At 43.8% G+C, this 24,875-nt stretch overlaps 1 protein-coding gene across 1 annotated transcript in view; it reads right to left on the reverse strand.

Moving 5' to 3' along the window:
- LOC142656549 (uncharacterized) overlaps window positions 1-24,875 on the reverse strand; it is a 106,993-nt gene that overhangs the window by 16,140 nt on the left and 65,978 nt on the right. The window contains exons 10-13 of the mRNA XM_075831513.1: window positions 13,664-13,761; window positions 13,496-13,574; window positions 13,271-13,368; window positions 12,997-13,105 (exon numbers count right to left, since the gene is read on the reverse strand). Of these exons, the coding sequence (XP_075687628.1) occupies window positions 12,997-13,105; window positions 13,271-13,368; window positions 13,496-13,574; window positions 13,664-13,761 (384 nt within the window). The remainder of the gene's footprint in view (window positions 1-12,996; window positions 13,106-13,270; window positions 13,369-13,495; window positions 13,575-13,663; window positions 13,762-24,875) is intronic.

The following is a 24,875-nucleotide window of genomic DNA, read 5'->3' on the forward strand; positions in this document are numbered from 1 at the left end:
TTCTTCCACGGAAAACTCGGATGAACCAATGCAACTCGGGGCCTCCGTGTCTCCCCAACAACGTAGAGAGTTCCGCACGAAGAATGGTCTCTGCTTCTACTGTGGGGATGGCAAGCATCAAGTGAACGACAGTCCTAGACGTAAGAATAAGCAGCCGGAAAACTTCCGCGCCTAAGTGACTATTGGGGAGGTCGCTTGGGCGCACAGGTATTTCCCGTATACATGAAACCTAATAAGATCTTGCTTCCCTTTCAGGTCTCTTTTACGATAGGTCTGCCACCGGCAGTGAATTCGTGGATTAAGGGTCTTCTGCTAATATTATGTCTGTGGAGTTTGCTATGTCTCTAGCCATGCCATTGATTGATTTGCCTAAACCTGTCCCGATAGTGGGTATCGACTCCATCCCACTTGCTAATGGTTATTTTACGCAGCATACCCCTGTTTTTGAACTCATTGTGGGCTCCATTCATTCGGAGCAGTGTTCGGTGTTGGTGATGCAGGGATTATCGTCCGATTTGGTTTTAGGCCTTCCTTGGTTGCAGATGCATAATCCCACGTTTAACTGGAATACCGGGGATCTTACTAAATGGGGTAATGAATGCATGACGTCCTGTTTTTCTATTAATTTGCTTTCGCTGAGGAGGTGAACACTCTACCTGAGTTTATTCAGGATTTCGCTGATGTTTTCTCTAAAAAAAGCTTCCGAAGAGTTACCTCCTCACAGAGAGTACGATTGCGCTATCGATTTGGTACTAGGAGCTAAGCTCCCTAAAGGTAGGATATTTAATCTCTCTTGTCCCGAACGTGAAGCCATGAGAGAATATATCCAGGAAAGCCTGGCCAAGGGTTACATTCGTCCCTCTACTTCTCCGGTAGGTGCGGGCTTCTTCTTCGTAGGGAAGAAGGGTGGTGGTCTTAGGCCGTGCATCGATTACCGAAACTTGAATAAGGTCACTGTAAGGAACTAATATCCCCTTCCTCTGATTCCTGATCTCTTCAATCAGGTTCAGGGGGCCCAATGGTTCTCTAAGTTTGATCTTCGGGGGGCTTACAACCTTATCCGAATCAGAGAAAGGGATGAGTGGAAGACTGCGTTTAACACGCCCGAAGGTCATTTAGAATACCTCGTCATGCCCTTTGGGTTGTGTAATGCTCCCACGGTCTTCCAGAATTTCATTAATGAGATTTTAAGAGACTACCTGGGGGTATTTCTTGTAGTGTACCTTGATGATATACTTGTGTTTTCCAAGGACTGGTCCTTCCACATTGAGCATGTCAGGAAGGTGCTCCAGGCCTTTCGGGAAAACAAACTCTTTGCTAAAACCGAAAAATGTGTGTTTGGGGTGCAGGAGATACCATTTTTGGGTTAAATCCTCACTCCTAATGAATTCCGCATGGACCCTGCCAAGGTTCAGGCTGTGGCTGAATGGGTCCGACCTGCCTCCCTGAAGGCTTTACAGTGCTTCCTGGGGTTTGCTAATTATTATAGGAGATTTATTGCTAACTTCTCGGTTATCGCTTAGCCTCTTACGGACCTTACTCGCAAAGGTGCCGATCTGTTCCATTGGCCTCCGGATGCGGTCCAGGCTTTTAAAGGCCTTAAGTGGTGCTTTATCTCTGCCCCAGTGCTGATTCAGCCTAACCAGATGGAGCCATTCATCGTGGAGGTTGACGCCTCCGAGGTGGGAGTAGGTGCTGTCTTGTCCCAGGGTACTAGGTCTCTCACCCATCTCTGTCCCTGTGTCTACTTCTCCAGGAAGTTCTCCCCCACTGAGAGTAACTATGACGTTGGCAACCGCGAACTCTTAGCCATTAAATGGGCATTTGAAGAGTGGCGCTACTTCCTGGAGGGGGCTAGGCACCAGGTAACGATCCTTACCGACCACAAGAATCAGTTTTTTCTAGAATCTACCCGGAGGTTAAACCCAAGACAAGCTCGATGGGCGTTGTTTTTTACTAGATTCAACTTTGTGGTCACCTATAGGGCTGGGTCTAAAAATATTAAAGCTGATGCGCGGTCGTGTAGCTTCATGGCCAGCCCTCCTCCTCCGGAGGATCTGGCTTGTGTTTTTCCCCCAGGTATAATCATATCCTCTATTGATTCTGACTTAGTCTCCAAAATTACAGCTGATCAAGATTCAGCTCCCGAGAACCTTCCTGAGAACAAGCTGTTTGTTCCCCTGCAATTCCGGCTAAGGGTACTCAGGGAGAATCATGACTCTGCACTATCTGACCATCCAGGCATCCTGGGTACCAAGCACCTTATTTCTAGAACCTATTGGTGGCCTGGGTTGCTTAAAGACGTTAAGGCCTACGTCGCCGCTTGTGAAATTTGTGCTAGGTTCAAGACTCCCGGGTCCCGACCAGTGGGCTTACTTTGTTCTTTGCCCATTCCCCAGAGACCTTGGACCCATACCTACATGGATTTTATCACCGATCTGCCTCCATCCCAAGGCAAGACGGTGGTGTGGGTTGTAGTAGACCGCTTCAGTAAGATGTGACACTTTGTGCCCCTCAAGAAACGACCCAATGCCAAGACGTTAGCTACCTTGTTTGTCAAACACATCCTGCGTCTCCATGGGGTTCCTGTTAATATTGTTTCTGACAGAGGGGTACAGTTTGTTTCATTGTTTTGGAAGGCTTTCTGTAAGAAGTTGGAGATTGATCGGTCCTTCTCCTCAGCCTTCCATCCTGAAACTAATGGCCAAACTGAGAGGACTAATCAGTCTCTAAAACAATATTTAAGGTGTTTTATCTCTGACTGCCAAGATGATTGGGTCTCCTTCATTCCCTTCGCCGAATTTTCCCTCAATAACCGGGTCAGTAACTCGTCAGGGGTCTCCCCCTTTTTCTGTAATTTTGGATTTAATCCACGGTTCTCCTCCGTTTCACCTGGTGGTTCCAACAATCCCGAGGTAGATGTCGTTCATCGGGAACTGTGCACAGTCTGGGCCCAGGTTCAGAAGAACCTTGAGGCGTCCCAGAGCATACAAAAGACTCAGGCAGATAGAAGACGTTCTGCTAACCCCTTGTTTGTGGCCGGGGATCTGGTGTGGCGGTCTTCAAAAAATTTGCGCCTTAAAGTTCCGTCCCAAAAATTTGCTCCCTAGTATATAGGGCCGTACAAGGTCATTGAGGTCCTTAACCCTGTCTACTTCCGGCTGGAGTTACCCCCGTCTTTTCAAATACACAACGTGTTTCATGCCTCCCTCCTGAAACGCTGCTCCCCGTCCTTGGCTACCTCGAGGAAACCTCCGCTCCCTGTTTTTACCCCTCAAGGTGTAGAATTCGAGGTGGCCAAGATTGTGGACAGCAGGATGGTCCAAGGCTCCCTCCAGTTCCTGGTCCATTGGAGAGGATACGGGCCTGAGGAGAGGACTTGGGTACCTGCCCGGGATGTTCACGCCGGGTTATTGCTCAGGAAGTTCCATCTTCTGTTCCCCAACAATCCAGGTCCACCTAGGAAGGGTCCAGTGGCCCCTCATAAAAGGGGGGGTACTGTGAAGGATTTTCCTGACAGCTTCTGTGTCGACGCCTGTGGTTAATCAGCCTGCATCTGTTCCTAGGTCTGCTAGAGTGACTCGATCTGCTTGTCCTTTGCCTGTTATTCTCCTGTTTCCTGGCTCTGCTGTTCCTGCTGTTACCATCGACCTATATTGACCCTGCTTAACTGACTATTCTCCTGCTCTGCATTTGTTGTTACCACGTACACTCCTGGTTCTACTCGGCTCGTCCACTACTCTCTGTTGCTCACGGTGTTGCCGTGGGCAACTGCCCCACATCCCTTGCTTTTGTGTACCCTTGTCTTGTTTGTCTTTCGTGCCCTTATTGAGTGTGGGGACCGTCGCTCAGTTGCACGCCGTCGCCTAGGACGGGCTGTGCAAGTAGGCAGGGACTGAGTGGTGGGTAGATTAGGGCTCACCTGTCTGTCTCCCTATCCTGACATTACACCTGGACTTAGAATACATGGCATATAAGAGTCGTTGATGCGCACACCCCCGGTATTTACGCATGCCCCTAGACTTAGAATATATAATACACAATAGTCATTTATGCGCGCACACAGTCTTCGCTCCTAAGAATATTTAGATAGATATAACATTCATTATAAAATAGATGTAGTTTAATCTTTGAGAAAGTTTGCAAATTGAATGTGAGAATAATTGCATAATAATTGTAAATATAATGGTAATTATATAGGATACGTATAGATAAAAGGACCCTTCACTATAAGTGATAACATTATAAGGACAAGTCAAGTAGAATTAAATGGATAAATACAATCACAGTACATCTATGATTATCCTTAATAATGAGTGAAAAAAGGTTACTCCCAAAAGAGGACAGTCACACCAACTTTTCGGTTAGAAGTATAGTGTATAATAGCATAGATAATCATAGCAGCAGAATGCTACTGAAATTATTCTTTATATATACTAATAAGTCAATTAAGATATATCGTTAGTTGAGCTGCAGGGTCGATACAGGAGAGGGGACTGGTAGGTAATGTCATAAAAAGGCAGAGAAGGTAAAGCCTTCATTGAGTCAATTAGGTCTCAGACTATTCATGCGATAAATCTAACAGGCTTCTTCTTGTAGAAGCTTTTTATTTAGATTCCCTCGTCTAGGGTCCAATTTCAATTGACAAATACCCCCCAATTGGAGGGTTTTGTTTTTGTTAAACAATAAATTTTTATTGAAATTTACAAACAGTAAAATTATAAAATGATGACCTCTAAACAGTTCGAGATCATCGAAGACAAAAACAAAATCACGAATACCATCTCACGAAAGAACTCTGCCAAATACAAAGCAAAAGTACGTAGACAAATCTTTGAAAGACAATTAAAGGAGATAGTGAGAATTACTCGAGGGTTGCCAGGAATTCACCATTCTCTCATGTAAACCAACAGAGTATATAAGTATAGTTTCATGATGATAATTACTATTGACTCGACTCAAATCTTCAGAAATGAGCTGAGAGCTGGGAGATTTCCAAGATTTGGCAACAGAAATTCTAGTTGATCGTAAAATATGATGAGCAACTATCCTAAATGCCATGGGGATATTCTCAAGTCCTATGTCCAGAACGGCCAGTTCTGGACCAGTGAGTATAGGAATACCAGCAATTTCGGATATCAACTTAAACACTTCCTTCCACAAAGGAACTACTGTCGGGCAAGACCACCACATATGTAGGGCAGAGCCAAGATGGCCAATATTAGACGCCCCATCAAAAAGGTGTGATAAGCGTGCCGGAGTCAAATACCATCTGAGGTGGATTTTACGAGTGAGTTCTAAATGATTAATACATTTAGTATGCTGAAATATCCATTTAGACACCTTAGACCATTGTTCCACAGAAAAGGAAACCCCCCCAGCTGTCGTTCCCACTTTACCATATAAGAGGTTTTAGGATCAATACCTTTAGACAACAGAAGAACATAAAACCAAGAGAGACCTTTATGAAAACAAGGCCAATGAAATAAAAATTTATGAAATGCAGAAAAAGACTTCAGTTTCGGAGGGAAGGACAAAGATCTTAATAAAGGTCGTGTTTGAAAAGAATGAAAATGAAGAATCCCAGATAAATCATAATGTTCAGCCAACTTTGCATAGGTTTGAATAAACCCATTTTCATAAAAAGCGGAGATAGAATCCACCCCCGCTCGTTGCCAGGGAGCTACAGGTATATGAGTGGAGAGGAGGGAGATAGTCTATAAAGGGATATGTTCCAAGGGAATGTGTACCTAATTAAGTTTTCAGGCATAGAATTTCCAAGTTTTCAACGTGTCAACCATAGATTGTAATGGTAATGTTGGCGTTTGAGCTCCCATATACACAGCCGTCAATAAAGACTTCATCTGTAGATTAGGTATCACCTCATTTTCAAATTGGGACCACATTAGTAGGCTGAGAGCACCATAGAGGGTATATTTGATTAATAATGGACGCTATATTGTAGGCCACTACTTCTGGAACCCCCAAGCCTGCATCTCGAACTTTACGGAAAAGCAGGTATTTAGCTACCCGTGCTCGTTTGCAGTTCCATATAAAACTGAGAAACAATTATTGTATCTGTGAGGTGATATATGTGGGTATGAGGTAAGGTGTGGTTCTACATAGATAAAAGGTATCTAGGTAGTAACAACATTTTAACTAAATTAATCCTAGCAATCCACGATAAATTTAATTTATCCAATCTATCACATTCTGATCTTAAACAGGTTAAAAGTTCCATATCATTTTCGGAGATTACCTGGGAGGGAGTATGAAATAGTTTTATGCCTAAATAAGGGAGACCTGAGGTAACCCAGGCCAATTTAGAAGTTGTCAGTTTGGATTTAAGCAGAGGGTCAACATTAAGTGATAACATCAGGGACTTAGACACATTAAGCTTGTAATATGAAATAGAGGAAAATTGGGAGACTATAATGATGTCTCAGACGAAGTACAAGACAAGATCGTCTGCGCACAGTCCAATTTTATGTTCTGATTTTCCTACTTTAATACCGGTCACTCTTTGGGAATTCCGAATAATTTCTGCAAGGGGTTCCATACATAAAACAAATATGAGAGGGGATAAATGACAGCCTTGACGGGTACCATTTGTAATCTGAAATGGTTTTGAAGTAAATCCAGAGGAAAGGACCCTAGCTGATGGCAATGAATATAGAGTGAGAATAGCATTTTTTATGAAAGAGTTGAAACCAAATTTGTTCAATATACCCTCCAAGTATCTCCAATTTTTCAGCATCGAAGGAAATAAAAACAGTGGGATTCAGGGAGATGTTAGCTACTTGTATGAGATCTAAGATTCTACGAGTGCCATCACTTGCCTAGCGACCTTTCACAAATCACACCTGATCCAATGCAATCAAAGAAGGTAAACACTCCTTCAGTCGAACCGCTAAAATATTAACATAAAGTTTTATATCACAATTCAATAGAGATATGGGACAAAAACTAGCAGGTGTGACTGGTGATTTGCCGGGTTTAGCCAGAGAAATTATAGTTGCCTGTAGTATCTCTGGAAGGGGCTTTAAGTTAGATGCTATACTCATAAAAGTGTGTAAATGAGGGAGTAGACTTTCAGTAAAAGTCTTATAATATTCGTTAGGCATGCCGTCAGGTCCCGGAAGTTTATTGGGTTTAGATTGAAGAATGGTTTTGCGGATATCATCTAGGGAAATAGGGGCATTAAAATGGGACAGTTGGAAGTCCCAAAGAGTGGAAAGATTTAGTGTATCCAGAAAAGCACGAACCTTATCTTTAGTAATTACTGGAAGGGAGAGGTCATCCTTGAAGTTATATAAGGAGCTGTAATACTCAGCAAAAGCGTCCGTGATTTTTTGAGGATCTTGGACCCATCTGGAGAATATAGTGAAGAAATTTTGGCTTTTGCTATGTGTTGCTTGACCCGATTTGCTAAAATTTTGCTCGGTCTATCCCTTTGAACATAAAAGCTCCAGTTCAACCTTTTTAGAGTTTTTTCATACAAAAAAAGATTATGTAGACAGAGTTTATCTCGTTGTTTTCTTATCTCTTGTCTACAAGCATCAGAGGGATGTGATTTAAGTTGTGACTAAGAGTTTGATCCTAGTAAGAAGAGAATCCAAAGTTTTATTCCGTTCTTTTTCTGCTCTAGAAACAGCCTGAATAAATAAACCTCTGACATAAGCTTTATGAGAACACCATAGGACCTCAGGAGAAGAAACCGTGTCAGTATTAATCTCAAAGAATTCTTTCAGGGACTTTCCACAGAGCCCTGTGAAGTATTAAAATTGTCCGCAAGTAGGAGTTCAATTGGAGCGTGATCCGACCAAGTCAAAAGCCCAATATTAGTCGATTGAACATTTAATAAAACTAGTCTATCCACTAGGAACAGATCAATTGTGGAATACATTTTATGAGGGGAGGAATAAAATGTATAGTCTCTCTCGGAAGCATGTTGGTACCTCCAAACATCAGGGAGATCTTCCTCAGAGAGGAAAGATTGTAAATCTTGAATCAATCTACGGTATCCTACAGAACGATCCAATACAGAATTGCATACGACATTAAAATCTCCACACAAGATCAACCCATCCCTACGAATTTTTGATGCCTTAGCCAACACTTTTTTGAGACATGGAAGTTGTCTTTGATTTGGGGCATATAAAGAAACTAAGGTATAAATTATATTATTAATTTCACAAACTAGAATTACATACCGACCTTGCGGGTCAGAGTAGGAATTAAGGGATTTAAATGAAACCGTGTCTCTAATTGCTATGATGACACCTTTTTTTTTTTTTTAACCTTTGTGGATGAAAAGAAAACATGTGGAAATATCTTATTATGAAATAAGTGTAAATCCTTGTAAGAAATGTGAGACTCCTGTACACATAATACATCACAATTAGACTTAAAAGCTTCCTTCCACAGAAGGGATCCCCTAAATGGAGAGTTCAAGCCGTGAGCATTAATTGATACTATTTTAACCCCCACTAAAATAAGACAATAAAATGCTTCATATAGAACCTGTAGAAGCTGGAAATTACATCAATCATTAGGTCTTCTTCCGGTCCTGCCGACTTTTTCAGACCACAAAGGTGTTAGAACTTCTGGACGAGCAGCAGAAGAACGAGAAGGACTATGCGGAGGAGAGTTGAGTAAACACCATGAATGTAGAAGCTCTTTCATCGCGGCTGGAGACATACACACATGCGGAGTGCCATTTCTGGAAACAATGAGCTTCACCGGGAAACCCCACTTGTACAGAATCCCTCTGTCTCGCAAATTTTTTGTCAACGGAGCATATTCCTTACGCCTCAGCATAGTAGCAGCAGACAAATCAGGGTACAGAGAAATATCCTTAAAGCGATCCGGCAAGTCAGGAAAGGATTTCAATGCTCTAAGAAATTCATCTTTCACAGAGAAAAAATGGATACGGGCAATCGTGTCCCTAGGAAGATGAGCTGCAATATGACGTGCTTTAGGAATCCGGTGAATTCTATCGATCAGACAGTCCATGGTAGATTTGTTAGTCAGTACCAGAGACATGAAATCCACAAGAAATTGGGAGAGGAGGTCAGGGGCGACAGACTCAGGAATTCCTCTAATGTGAACGTTATTCCATCTTGAACGATCTCCCAGGTCTAAAACTTTGTTGGAAAGACGTACCAGTTCTTCCTCTAGATTAGAGTTTGCATCTGAGTAAATTGCGATATTTTGTAAATTGCTCCATTTTGTTCTCTATATGATCAGTTCTCGTAGCAATATATTGAATATCAGATCTCAGCTCCCCTATGGCTTGTCTGAGGTCAGCTTGAAGGGAATCTCTAAACGAATTGCGTGTCAATTTCGTCCGACACATCGCTATCCATAGAGTCTGCCCTCGAGGGCGAAGGAGAGGAAGGAGGAAGAGAAATGCGTCTGTTTACATCAGAACGTTGAGAGGAAGAGTTCGTAAAGAATTCCGTTAGCTTGGCCGGTTTAGCCTTAGCATTCCGCTTTGCCGTACCACCCATGGTATCCAAATGAAAAACAACACGTGTATCAACCAAGGTAGGGAGCACAATTCAATGATATCCAAACTGGTACAACGATATTGGAGTAACACAGATCCGATCAGTTTATAGAAATATAATAACAGTGAATCTAGATATAACGTTAGAGCAATCTAGCTGCAAACACTTGTAGAGGTATAGCTATGCACTAGCAGTCATTACTGCAAAATGGTGGCCCGGCGGGAAAACAGTCTCAAGTGCAATATGTAAAAAGTGCAGGAAGAATTGTATTGAGCAGAAATAAAAGTACCTTCTTTCACAGCTGTACATTGGCACAAAAGTCCATATCACCCTGATTCAAATGCAGGCAGCAGGTCTGTTGATGCCCATATAACGACAGCAGGTTTCCTCCTCCTCCTAAGCAGATGCAGCGGGACAGCAGAGAATGTACCGAAGATGGCCACAGAGAGGAAGATGGGCCTCAAATGGCAGCAAAACGTGGCAGAATCAACCCGCAGATTCGCCTCTCAGAGGCATACAGCCAAGTCCGAGCAGGACTGCAAGAGGTGCAGAGCTTAGATCAGAGCCGAGGTAACCCATGCAGGAAGACAGCTATTCTCCAGTAGCTGCGGGCACGCGCTTCCTTCATGACACGAGGCTGCCGGCACAGTCCGACACTGGTTCCCGGCAAGCAGCCGAAGTGATGACACAGCAGAGACAGCTCAGCGATACTCACCGAGGACCAAACAGTGGACTCTCTCCGTGAAGGGGAGTCAGCAGGACCCGACAGAAGCAGGTAAGTACAGGTACAGGGTTTAGTTTAAACCGTTTTAGGCTTCAATGCTCAGGAGCTCAGCAGCTACATGTCCACCACCATGTCCGTCCAGACCACGCCCCCCAATTGGAGGGTTTTAGTATAGCCATTATGGAATAACCTGACGTGTCTAGACAGAGGAGTATGTCTGTTTATAGAGCAAATATGTTTGGATATTCTCCTTCTTATCGGTTGCATGGTTTTGCCTATGTAGATATATAGGACTCCAAAACTTTGACAGTTCATAAACTGTCTAATGGTGTACTCTCTATCATCTACCGGGTTGGTAAAACTTTTTAGACATTGGGGAACAAAAGGTACAATGTTCACACGGTTAAAAGCCTAGAATGGAAGATTTAACCCCTTAATGACCAGCCTATTTTAAACCTTAATGACCAAGCCATTTTTTACGTTTTTCCATCGTCGCATTCCAAGAGCTATAAGTCTTTTATTTTTGCGTCGACATAGCTGTATAAGGTCTTGTTTTTTGCGGGACAAGTTGTATTTTTTAATAGCACCATTTTGAGGTACATATTATTTATTGATTCACTTTTATTAAATTTTTTTTGGGGGGGGGAATAGAAAAAACCCTGAAATTTCGCCACGCTTTTTCGTGTCTTAAATCTACGCCGTTTACCGTGTGATATAAATAACACAATAACTTTATTCAGCCGGTTGTTACGATTGCAACGATACCAAATTTGTATAGATTTTGTATGTTTTACTACTTTTACACAGGAAAAACGCTTTTCTTTCAAAATTATTTGTTTTTGTGTCTCCATGTTTGAAGCCGTAACGTTTTTATTTTTTCGCCGATGCAGTTGTATGAGGGCTTTTTTTTTTGCGGGAAGACTTGTCATTTTTATTGGTACCATTTTGGAGTAGATGCGACTTTTTGATCACTTTTTATACCATTTTTTGAAAGTCCGGATTGACAGAAAACAGCAATTTTTCCATAGTTTTTTATTAATTTTTTTACAGCGTTCACCGTGCGGGTTAAATAATGTAATAGATTTATAGTCGGGGTCGTTACGGACGCGGCGATACCAAATATGCGTAACTTTTTTAATTTATTTTGGTTTTTTAATAGTAAAGCATTTTGTAAGGGCAAAAGCTGGGGTTTTCATTTTTTTTCACATTTTTTTTTTCATTAACTTTATGAAACTTTTTTTTTTACTTTTTTACTAGTCCCACTAGGGGACTTCACTATGCGATTCTCCGATCACTATTATAATACACTGCAATACTTCTGTATTGCAGTGTATTACTGCCTGTCCGTTTAAAATGGACAGGCATCTGCTAGGTCATGCCAGAGGCATGATCTAGCAGGCATTCATGACAGGCAGACCTGGGGGCCTTTATTAGGCCCCCGGCTGCAATAGAAGACACTGACACTCGGCGATCGTATCGCCGGGTGTCGATGGGAGAGAGAGGGAGCTCTCTCCCTCTCTCCAAAACCACTCAGATGCGGTGCTCGCTATTGCGCACCGCATCTGAGGGGTTAAACATGTGAGATCGATACTTATATCGATCTCACACGGCAGAGCAGGGACGCTCCCAGCCCTCAGCTGCCTCTGGCAGCTGAGAGCAGGGAGAATTGACGGCTCCCTGCTCTGTTTACTCATCCTGATGCAGTGCCGTAAAAAGGCATATGCATCAGAATAAAGCCCGTTAGTGGCCGCCGTTAAAAGGCGTATTGGCGGTCACTAACGGGTTAAGCAAAGTTGTCATAGTTGTTGATTGGTTAGATAAATGAATTATAAATATTTGATTTTATATGTGATTAAAGTTACTCTCTTTCAGTAGAGTGAGAAATAGGGTATTCTTTTGCCTTTAGGCAATTCTATTATCCATAGCGATACCTGCCCCCTACCATCTCCTGCACCTTATTGTTCTGAAAAATCAGTGCCACACAACTGAATACTTTTTTTTTTCTGTGTGTGAATTTCTTAAAGCCTCACTCAGATGAATGGGACAGTCACAGACATTTGCAAGAAATATTCCACATTTAAATTCACCCTTAGGCCTCCATGAAACATAAACACAAGAAATTTCATGCCTTTTTTTTTTTTTACAAATGTTTAATCCTGGTGTTTTTTTAAATTATAATCTGTAATGAGTGTTTGTTTTCCTGGCATTTTTCATGTGCTGTAAAGAAGCCTACTGGAAAACACCAGCAAAAAAAATGTCCATTACCAGGACTGCAGAATTTTGAATAAAAATACAATTGACCCAGAAAACGCATTAAAAAGGCCAGATAAAACCGGCACAAACAAAAAAGCATTGTAACATCTAGCCGTAGTGTTACTAGGAAAAAAAAAAAGACAGTAAAAGAAAAAGCCACCTTAATCATGCGGTGTGTGTGAAACCACTCTTACAGAATCAAGATTGGAAGTGTCTACAAGAGCCCCTATCAGCATTGATGGAGGTGCTTAAGTAAATAAACTGAGTTTTTTCAGAACCCGGCTGTTAGTGCAGCTGTTAATCAAGCTGGTGCCCCCCAAAAAAACCGAATGCTAAATCTAGGATTGATAGAACACCTTGTAGAGAACTTCTATGTGCAGTCAAAGCTCCCTCAGGTCCTGCACGATGCATAACACATTGCATGAAGTGTTACTTTAATGTAGAACTAAGGAGGAACCTCAACTTAAGAAACCTCTGAATTCACTTTCTCAATTCAATATTACTTACCTGTGGTAACACCTCCTCGAATTTCCTCCTCCACTTCACTCTTACACGGTTGATCGGCCCTCACCCGCTCTTCTTCACCCTCTGCTTTAATATAAGTCAGATCTTCCCCCTGATTTCACATATGCAACAATTTAATACAATACAGCAGACAGTGTGAAGAATCTAACAGATCAACATAAGAAACCAGCAAAATCTATGACCACATCTATGACCGCGGGACCAAAAAGATCCACACCCCCTATATAGATCTGGTATAGGGCTCTGCTTCATCTACCTGATGATTCTCAGGGACATTGGGGTTTTGCTCAGGACAGTCCTGGGAAAACAGAGGATTGGGACATCTCTCTGGTGGATTTCTCCTACTGGATGCATCTGTGGGAAACGAACAATGAAGGAATAGATTGTTTGCATGTGGAGATGAGATGATGGGAGTAGTATCTAGGTGACCCTCAAAAAAAGTTTTTTCTTTTACAACTAATGAAAGTCTCCCCCTCCTTACACTGCTGATCAGCCTTTAAATCCATCTCCCCTTCAGCTTCTTCTTTAACCTCAACCTTAATATCAATCAGATTTTCACCCTAAATAGGGAAGAAAAGAAAAAATGTAAAATTAACTTGGGTTCAATTACCTTATGGTCATAATTTGGTGAGACTTTAGAGCCATCTACCTGATGATTCTCAGGGACATTGTGATTTTCCTCTGGACAGTTCTGGGAATACAGAGGACTGAGACGTCTCTCTGGTGGATTTCTCCTACTGGATCCATCTGTGGGAAACACAGTGACAGAATACATGACCTACTGTATATCTGTCTGTATATCAGACACTTCCCTCAACACCTTAAATTTTATGTTTATTTATCAGAACTGAAATTACAATGTTGTGCTCCTCATCAACCGGACTAAGGCACCAGCGCTTTGTAAGCCGCAGGCCTGCAGTGGCCTACTCGAGTGAATGGCAGGGCGGGGAGCTCCCTGCTCCAACATAACATTGAATTGTATTCGCATACAGTTAAAAGTAGTAGGGCACCTCTTTGAAGAGCACCCTGTTGCGACCTGCCAAACCAAAAAACTGCCAGGGCATCACCCTGGAGCGATGGCATCACCCTGGAGCGATGGCATCCTTGCTTATAAAGGAATTCTAAAATTTTAAGAGAGGGAATCCACAGTGAAGACCCTCAACTCTTATCAGGCAGACATAGCACCTGTGGAAAGGAAAACAACGACTGCAAAATTCCTCTCTACAACGGATGGGAAACCACTGAGATGTTGGAGAAAGCTCTACGTTTATGTACCCCCAGATTTCCTGTGCCTTGTAATGTTATGGAGAATGGGGAGGAAAAAAAAATATATTATTACATTTACTGGTAATTGGTTTTCTGTGAGAGCATGAAAGCACCATGAGAGAGACTGCCTCCCTCCTGGACAGGAAACCGGAATATCTGAGATCGCTTTAAATAGAAGGAACACCCCTATCCTCCTCTATAGCAAAATTCATGGACTTATTAGAAGGACAGTTATGCCAATAATTTTTTTTAACTGGTTTATTACCGCCTGCTGTATATAAACAGCAGGGGGTCCAGGCCTTTGAAAACCTGCGTTATAGTACAGCTACAGCATGGACTTTACCTGGCTGTCTTATCATTAAGGCAGCTGAATGTCAGGGACTTTGGAGTAAAGACTGTTTTCTGCCTGTGTTTAGCAATTTGTCGTCAACTAGTGTCCAGCTATCTGCTACCTGCCTGTGTTCAGTCATCCACTATTAGCTTGTGTCCAGCGATCCGCAATCAGCTTCAATCCAGCTGCTCCCTGCCAGTCTGCCTCCAACTGTCTGTGACAAGCCTTATGCTTCCATCCTTCAAGGTACCATCTGACAGTGCTTGTTCCCCTGGGCCAGCAGCTACTCCACTGGAACAACCTCAAGAGGTAGCGCACCGGTAGCCTCCACACAGAAAATACAAGATCCCTGTATAGGGGTTAAAGGGTGAAGACCGGGGAAGCAACTTAGGTAATGCCCTTAAAGGTGGTCCTAAGCCAAACCCCTGGAGTAGCCCAATGATTCCACAACCTGCTGGTCGTAACAAGATGAGACCAACGTGGAGATGTTTGGACATAATGCCCAGTGCCACGTTTGGAAAGAAACAAATACAGAATATCAGTACAAACACCTCATACCAACTATCCAGCACGGTGGTGGAGGAGTAGTGATTTTGGCTTGTTTTGCAGCCAGAGGACCTGGGCACCTTGCAGTCATTGAGTCGGCCATGAACTCCTCTGTATACCAAAGTATTTCAAAGTCAAATGTAAGGCCATATGTCTAAAGCTTGGCCAAAACTGGGTCATGCAACAGGACAATGATCCCAAGAACACCTGAATCAAGCTAGTGCACTGGCCCAAAGTCCGTACCTCAGCATAATTGAAATGCTGTAGCGGGATCATAAGAGAGCTGTGCATAAACAAATGCCAACAAACCTCAATGAACTGAAGCAATGTTGTAAAGTAGACTGGGCCAAAATTTCTCTATAACACTGTAGAAGACTGATAAAGTCATACAGAAAACGATTACTTGAAGTTATTGGTGCTAAAAGTGGTCCTACAAGCTATTAATTCATTGGGTGTACTTAGTTTTTCACACATGGCTTTTCCATTTTTGCCTGGTTTTGGTTAAATAATGACACGGTATAATTTGTCATGTGTTGTTGTTCATCTGAGGTCATATTTACCTAATTTTTTTTTATGTCCTGATATGCAAAGCCATGGAATTCAAAAATGGTGTATTATGTTTTTGTTATAACTGTATGTTGTCTAGAGAACCAGCTCTGTCTCTGGTCACTTTGGTAATCTTATCTTGGAACGGCCTTGAAGGCATGGCAGGGAGGCCAGCAGTCTGATATTCAGGGAATACTATTTAAGAACAAACCTTAGCTGGCAAGATTATTTAACCCCTTCCCGACATTTGACGTATGGGTATGCCATGGAAAGCTAGTGCTTCCCGCATTTTGCCGTATCCATATGCCAAATGCTTGGTACCGTCTCAGAAGCTGAGCCGGAGCCATCATCGCCGGATGTCAGCGGTATCTTACAGCTGACATCCGGCTGTAATGGCGGGGACCGAAATTAGCTTTGATCCCTGCCATTAACCCCTTAAATGCAGCGCTCAAACGTGATCGCTGCATTTAAGGTGTTTGCAGCCCATCAGCAATGAAATTGCCAGGGTACCGGTGGCTGCAATGGCAACCGGAGGCCTAATACTGGCCTCCCGGTTTGCCTAGCATGGAAGCTGGTCAGAACCCGCCCGGCGGCGGAGCCTGATTGGCTTCTGTAGCCGTCGGTAAGATGGATCGCTGCATCTTTTTTTTTAAACTCATTTTATTGAAAAAATACAGTGCACAAGGTATGATAAACATAACATTTTGGGTGACATGCAAGAAACCCATTATTTCAATGTAACATAACCATACAAACAACATCGATCTCCTTTACACAGTGAATAAGATTTGGTACATCCGTTTCCGGTATGTTACGCAGTATAACCATTACATTTATAGGAACAAAAGCAATGCAAATATATACAACCCTGTTATAAATAGTTGTACAATCCAGGACTGATCTCGTCCAACCCCCTATCGAACCTCCCCCCCCAGTTAGGGCCCGCTACCCCGACCCTGCTTACTCAATTAAACCCCCAGACTGTTTAGGGAGGACCTGAGGTCACCTAAATTAAACGATGCAAGAGGCGATGTGCACCAACTACCCCACACTTCCAGAAATTTATACGGAGATCCCCGATGTTTGTATACTAGATTAGCGTAAGGTATTACTGAGTTGAGCAGTGATTTCCATTGTGGAACCGTTGGGTGAAGATCTCCCATCCAACGAAGTGCAATAGCCTTCCTGGCCATGAACAGGGTCTCCCGTAAAAATATACCTTCATAGTGTGTCCAGGAGTTCGGTGGGAACAGACCCAAGAAACATAGCCCCGGCTCACAGGGGACTCGTTTACCTGTTACTGATGAGAGAAAGTCCGTGACCCCTCTCCAGAATTTAGCTATTACCGGGCAGTGCCACACCATATGGTCAAAGTCTGCCCGACCATGCCGGCATCTTTTACAACTAGCCGAGGAAGATCTGCCCATATGCAATAGCCTGGTAGGAGTTATATAACATCTATGGATAATATATAGCTGCGTCATTTTATTATTAGCCACTGGTGAAACCGCAAGATGTGAAGACATTGCATCAAGCCAATCCTCCTCAGTCAGGTTCGGAATCAGCCCCTTCCATCTAAGTTCCACCGCACAACCCGCGTGTGCTAACCTTTGAGACAGCAGGAACGTGTAGACTACTGATATCAGGCCCCGCGGGCCTTGTGTTCGAAGCACCCCTATAAGGGGTAGAGAAGATATCAAAGTCTGAGCGTGTCTGAATTGGGCCCTGAGAGCGTGGTGCAGCTGTACACATCTAAATGTATCCCTCTCTGGCACCTGGAATGTATCTTGTATCTCCCTTGCTGATAACGCGTGTCCATCTCCAGTACTCAAATGTTTCATTTGTGTCACCTCTCAACCCTCCCAGAATGCATGATCCTGAAATCCCAAAAAGTGAGGTAACCCATGGTTGGACCACAGCGGCAACTCAGCTACCGTATCTTTAAATTTCAACAGTGATTTTGCATGAGCCCACACCTGCTTCGCCAGTTTAATCAACGGTAACGTATGCTTAGGGCTAAAATCATGTGGTTCTAAAACGGACCATAAGTTAGGTACTCTGAGAAAATGTGCTAGATGATGTTCGGCATTGGATCATCCAACATCCACAGCCTAATATATCGAAGTTGACGTGCCAAATAGTACAAAAACACATCCGGTAGGGCCGCTCCCGCCCTCTGTTTGGGCCTCTGCAGAGTGTCTATTTTGAGCTTATGTCTATTCTTTCCCCAGATAAATGGAGTAAACATAGAGTTGACCAAATTAAAGAACTTTTTAGGAACCATTGTGTCCACGTGTTCCAAGACATATAGCAATTTAGGTAGCACTACCATTTTAATTAGGTTAATTCTACCCGCCACTGATAAGGGGAGTGATTTCCAGACTGCAAATTTATCTTTCAAATATGAAAGTAGGGGGTACACATTTATATCGTATGAGTGTGAACTATCCCTAGATATCCAAACTCCCAGGTATTTAAAACTATGCACCACTTGTAGACCCTGAAAATGTGAGCCCCACCCACAATTGTTAGAATGGAGAGGCATGAGATAGGACTTACTCCAGTTAACATGCAGGCCTGAAAAACTGCTAAATACCTCCATCAATCTCATAGCCCTAGGTAATGAGGCATTCGGGTTGGCCAGGAACAGCAGCATATCGTCAGCGTAAAGTCCTATGCGGTCTTCTCGCGGTCCGATCCGAATGCCCTGAAAGGCCATATCTCTTCGAATCCCTATAGCCAGGGGCTCTATGGCAAGTGCGAACAATAGGGGGGACAATGGGCACCACTGTCTCGTACCCCTATGAAGCAAAAAGGAGGGGGACAAAATCCACTACCGAGGCTCGAGGCTCTTTATATATGATTGTAATCCATTTGATAAAGGTAGTCCCGAACCCAAATTTCCTGAGCACCTCACATAGGTATGTCCACTCTACAGAGTCAAATGCCTTGGCTGCATTCAAGGATGCCAGCGCCCAATCCTGCTGCTCCCACCACCCCATCTGAGTAACCACCTGAGCTCTACGAATACTATCCGAAGTGGATTTCCCTGGTACAAAAACCGGTCTGATCAGAGTGTATGACATCATTGATGACCCGCGCTAGTCTATTGGCCATTAATTTAGTCAGTATCTTATAGTCTATGTTAAGCAGTGATATGGGGCGGTAAGAACCACAATCCTCTGGGTTCTTGCCTGGTTTTAGAATAACTACTATGGTAGTTTCTTTCATAGAATCCGCCAGGTCACCCGCCAATAAGCACACCTCAAATAGAGAAAGAAGTTGGGCTGACATAACCTCAATGTATTGAATATATACTTCCAGAGGAATCCCATCCGGGCCCGAGGCCTTACCCTTAGTCATATCCAATATACACTCAGAAATCTCCTCCACTGTGAAGGGGGACTCGAGTAACTCACACCCCTCCTCCGACAACTGTGGAAACTGCATGTCATCCAAATATTTCCCCAACTCTTCCATTGAGTGCCCAGCCCTAGACGTATATAAGTTCTTATAGAAGTCTGCAAATTGAGCCACTATCTCCTGGGAGGTATGGACCAAAACATTCTGAGCATTTCGAATGTTCAACACTGGAGGAGACATGGTATTCTGTCTCACCACATGAGCCAAGAGTTTGCCGGATTGGTTACCCAATTCAAAAAAGGATTGGCCAGTGAAGAAGATTCTACGGTCCGCCTTCTCCTGCAGTACTAAAAGATTCTCTCCCCACCGAGAGCCAAGCCTCCCTGTTTTGTGGGGAGGGATCACCCACAAACGCGGCCTCCAATTCTCCACACTTTCCCGCCAAATCCTTTTCCCTTTGGGCCGAGGAGCGCTTCACAAATGATATTGATGATTTCAGGCAGCCTCTCAAATACGCTTTCAGCGTATCCCATCGTAGTAACCCATTCTGCTCCTGCCTATGTGCTTCAAGAAAGACATCTAGCTGATCTGGGATCCTATCGTTTGGTTTGATTAATTGGAGCCAAAACGGGTGAATTTTAAGGGCCCCCCTCCTACCCACCTCCGGTAGTGACATTTGCAGGAGAATCGGACTGTGATCAGAAATTGCTCTGGGGAGATGTTCAATGCTTTCCATAGAATTATATACAGAGGACGTGCCAAAAATATAATCTATACGATACAATGCATCAAATTGTGGTGTGTGACATGTGAATTCACGAAGTCCCATATGACTAACTCTCCATAGATCTACCCAGCCTATCTCCTCCATTAATGAGGCTAATGGGGAGACCCCTTGTCTTGCGTCACCCTCTCCCCTCAACAGGAACTGATCAATAGACTGATCCATTATAAGGTTCAGGTCTCCTAGGAGGATCACTCTGGCTTCTTGATATGCGGAAGCAAAGGAAACCGCCTCCCTAAGTAGTGCCAGAGACCCTGGCGGTGGGTTATATATCCCCATTACGACATAAGGTGTGGAATTAATGTTGGCATGCACAAATATGTATCTCCCCTCAGGATCAATTCTGGTATGCATCACTTCCCACCTAAGAGTTCTATGTATTAATAGAGCTACCCCTCTAGAGGCAGAAGTTCTAACAGTGTGTTTACTCCACTGAATCCAGGGCTTACATAAAAACTGTACTGTGTCTGCTGTCAGATGCGTCTCCTGAAGACAAATTATATGTGGGTTCACTTTCTTAAGCACAGAGAAAATCATATTCCGTTTCCTTGGAGTCCCCATGCCCCTCACATTCCAGGACAAGAACTTAAGTGACGCCATACTTAGAAAACTCTCTATGTACTGATAACATCCCTTCCATCTCCCCCCTCCCCCTCTCCCTAGGTAGTGCCATTCCCTGATATGCAGCTCTCAAAATGTAAGGTACTCGTTGTCTGACAGTGTAAAACAGAGATCAAAAACATAAACCACATAAAAACCCAGTTTGCCATCAGGAGCTCAACAGGAGCTCAAGAGCTATATACTATATATGAAAGGGGTAGCTTCCACCGCTAAGGAATATACACAGTGGAATCACAAATCAGACTGCATACTCCAGCAGATTCCCCCCTATATTGTGCTTTACTGTGCCACAGAATTAGAGGAACAACAACCCGTTGGTCAGAATCCCCCTATTAACACTTCGGTAACCTACTACAATCACATATCGTAACAAGAGTAGTATATGATCTGGAACCATTCTGAACTCCGGACCCCCTTATAGGCATATTACAGGAAGATAAAGCATTATGAAAGGAAACTTTAAACATTGTCTCCCCCATGTATAACCTCTCCCCACATGCAAGACAGCAAATGACCATTCAGGATACATATTCACCATTCCCGCGCTTAAGTCCCCAAGAAAATCTTCATCTTCTAGGCGACCTCTTATTCCTCAGCAACCATTCATCCGCCTCCTCAGGGTTGGCGAAAAATACCGCTCGATCTCCATCGACGACTCTCAAGCGGGCCGGATAAGCCATAGAATATGGAATTTGTCGGTCTCGCAGCTTTCGTTTAATCATCACAAACGATGCGCGTTGACGTTGTAGTTCCGGAGAGAAATCGGGGAAAATCGACACCGTGACATTATCCACTTTAATAGCCCCCTTGCGTCTGGCTGCCTGCAGGACCAGATCCCGGTCCTTACAATTTAACAATCTCGCCAGGAATGGTCGAGGGTTCGCTCCAGGGGGTGGTGGCGGCCTCGCCGGAACCCTGTGCGCTCTTTCCACCGCAAAAGCCTGCGAAAACACCGTATCTGGAAACATATCTCTCAGCCATTTCCCTGTAAACTCGTCCGGGCGGGATCCTTCTGCTCGTTCTGGTAGGCCTATGATGCGAAGGTTGTTCCTCCTCAGCCTGTTCTCCAAATCATCCGCTTTCTGGCGCCATAAATCCACCTTCCCAGAGAGGTCCCGAAGTGTGTGGGGTATATTAGCTGTACGGTCCTCCAGATCCGACAACCTGGTTTCAGCATGTGCGACTCGGTCCCTCAAGTTGTGCAAATCCTGCCCCACATCCACCTTAACCTCCTCTATTTTTGTTGTGACCGAGGTCTTGGTCTCTAATATCGCCGCCAGCAGCGTCTCCGATACTTGCTGCAATGTCAGTCCAAGCTGTGCTGTTACCTCAGCCGCAGGGAGTGACTCCGACTGCCCTCCAGAAACTTTTGCCGGCCCCTCTGCTCCATGCTGTGAGGACTCGCCGCGGGCGCCATCTTGGTCCGCACCCCGGGCAAACTCCTTCAACTTCTCCGCAGCTCCTGTCGCTTTTGACGGACCCATTTTGCTCCTTGTGGGTCTCTTACCCTTCCTCCGCAAGTTATAAGGAATGGTGGCCACAGTAATTCCTCCGCAGGATAAATAATAGGGGTCTCTGGTCAGAGCCGAAGTTCCGTGCGACCGCTCACATCAGTGCCTGGCCACGCCCCCCGGATCGCTGCATCTTAGCGGTTGCTAGCAGATCGCCAGCCCTGACAGGCAATCAGGACTGGCGACTGCTTCTATGGCAAAAGGGAACCCAATGGCCTCCTGCTCTGCCATTACAGAAGCCGATTAGGCCCCGCCGGGAGGCGAAGCCTAATCGGCTTGCCGTCAGTTAATAACGGACAGATCTAAAACATTGCACTACGTAGGTAGCGCAATGTATTAGAAAAAAAAAAACTTATACCAGAGTTTGTTTTTTGGACACTTTTGCCCTACAAATATTGGAGTAAAAAGTGATCAAAAAGTCGCACGTATCCAAAAATGGTACCTTTAAAAACTATAGCTCGCCTCGCAAAAAACAAGCCCTCATACAGCTCCGTCGACAAAAAAGTTAAAAAGTTATGGTTCTCACAACTTGGCGACAGAAAAAATACATTCTTTTTACAAAAGTAATTTTATTGTGCAAAACGTTGTAAAACATAAAAAAGTACTATAAAATATGTATCGTCGGAATCGGAGAATAAAGGTAACATGTAATTTATAACGCGTGGTGAACGCTGTATAAAAAAACCCTAAAAAAACGATGCCAGAATTGCGGCTTTTTGGTTACCTGGCCCCCCACAAAATAGGATAAAAGGTGATCAAAAAGTCGCATGTACCGCAAAATGGTACCAATAATAACTACAGCCCTTCCCACAAAAAAAAAAGCCCTCATACCACTAAGTCTATGAAAAAATAAAATTAGTTAAGGCTCCAATAAGTCAGGAAATAAAAAACATGCAGTTGTGCAGCCCGAGGGGAACATTTCTTCGGTTTCAAGAGGCGATTTATGAAGGCCCTAAAATTAGGGAACCAGGAAGGGGAGGGCCCAAACATATCTGCTGGAAGCGACGGTGCCCGTATTATACCAGAACAACACTTCCCAGCAAAATTCCCTAAACGGCAAAGGTGTGGACCAAAAGGGGCATAAGAAAGGACGCCAAATATCAGTGCGACACTGGCCTGTGCAGAAAGGATTGCTTCACAGCGTAAGGCCTGATTTACACGAGCGTGTGCGTTTTGCACACGCAAAAAACGCAGCGTTTTGTGTGCGCAAAAGGCACTTAACAGCCGCGTGTATCATCAGTGTATGATGCGCGGCTGCGAGATTTTCTCGCAGCCGCCATCATTTTGACACTCTGTTTGGATGTTTGTAAACAGAAAAGCACGTGATGCTTTTCTATTTACATTCAGAGTTTGACAGCTGTTGCGAGAATCACGCAGTTCGCACGGAAGTGCTTCCGTGCGGCATGCGTGGTTTTCACGCACACATTGACTTCAAATGGGTGCGTGATGCGCGAACAGCGCACAAAGAAAGGACATGTCGTGAGTTTTACGCAACGCACTCGCGCTGCGCAAAATTCACGCACTGTCTGCACTGCCCCATAGCCTAATATAGGTGGGTACGATACGAGTGAAAAGCACGCGCGTATATTAAGCTCGTGTAAATGATGCCTAACACACATCTATGGATCATTTTATTGTTTTTTTTACCCCATTATTATGCCACCTGACTATGCCCCTGATGTACTCTGCCCAGCTTACATGTACCCCCACATTATAAATGGAAACACCAGCAATACTCAAACAAATCTACTACCAAGTAAAATCCGCTCTCCAAAAGCCAAATGGCGCTCCCTCTCCTCTGAACCCTACAGCGTGCCCAAACAGAAGTTTCTTCAACATATATGGCATCGCCACACCCGGGAGATAACTTTTAACAATTTTTGGGGTGTGTGTCTTTAGTGGCATAAGCTGGGCACGACATATTTGCCACTGAAATGGCATATCTAGGGAAAAATATAAATTTTTAATATGCACCATCCGCAGCGCATTCATTTATGGAAAATACCTGTGGGGTGAAAATGCTCACTACACCCTTTAATAAATGCCTTGAGGAGTGTAGTTTCCAAAATGGGGTCACTTTGTTTTTATTATTTCACATCTGAGCCTCTGCAATTGTGAACCAATACTTTGTAAATCGCCAAATTAGGCCTCAATTTTACATGGTACGCTTTCATTCCTGAGCTTGGTCGAATGTTCAGGCAAAAGATTAGGGTCACATGTAGGGTGTTTCTAAAATCGGGGAACACCGCATAATAATTAGAGAGCCGTCTTGTTATGGTGGCACAAGCTGGGCACCACATATTGGCATATCTATAGAAAAAATCCCATTTTCACTCTGCAACATTCTCTGAATGCATTGAGGGGTGTAGTTTCCAAAATGTGGTCACTTCTGGGGAGTTTCCACTGTTTTGGTCCCACAGGCGCCCAGAAACCAATCCAGCAAAATCTGCACTCCAAATGGCGCTCCTTCCCTTCTGAGCCCTGCCGTGTGCCCAAACAGCAGTTTATGACCACATATGGGGTATTGTTGTACTCGGGAGAAATTGCTTTACAAATGTTGGGTTCTTTTTTTCCTTTATTTGTTGAGAAAATTAAAAATTTTGAGCTAAAGCTATGTCTTATTGAAGAAAAAGGGATTGTTTTTATTTTCACTGCCCAATTCTAATAAATTCTATGAAACACCTCTGGGGTCATAATGCTTACTACACCCCTAGATTAATTCCTCAAGACGAGTAGTTTCCTATATGGAGTCACTTTTTGGGCATTTTCATTGTTTTGTCCCCTCAGGGGCTTTGCAAATGCGACATGCCCTCCGCAAACCATTCCTGCTAAATGTGATCTCCAAAAGCAAAATAGCGCTTTTTCCCTTCTGAGCCCTGCCGTGTGTTCAAAC

The sequence above is a fragment of the Rhinoderma darwinii genome, chromosome 1, assembly GCF_050947455.1.
Source record: "Rhinoderma darwinii isolate aRhiDar2 chromosome 1, aRhiDar2.hap1, whole genome shotgun sequence".
Taxonomy (NCBI): Eukaryota; Metazoa; Chordata; class Amphibia; order Anura; family Rhinodermatidae; genus Rhinoderma; species Rhinoderma darwinii.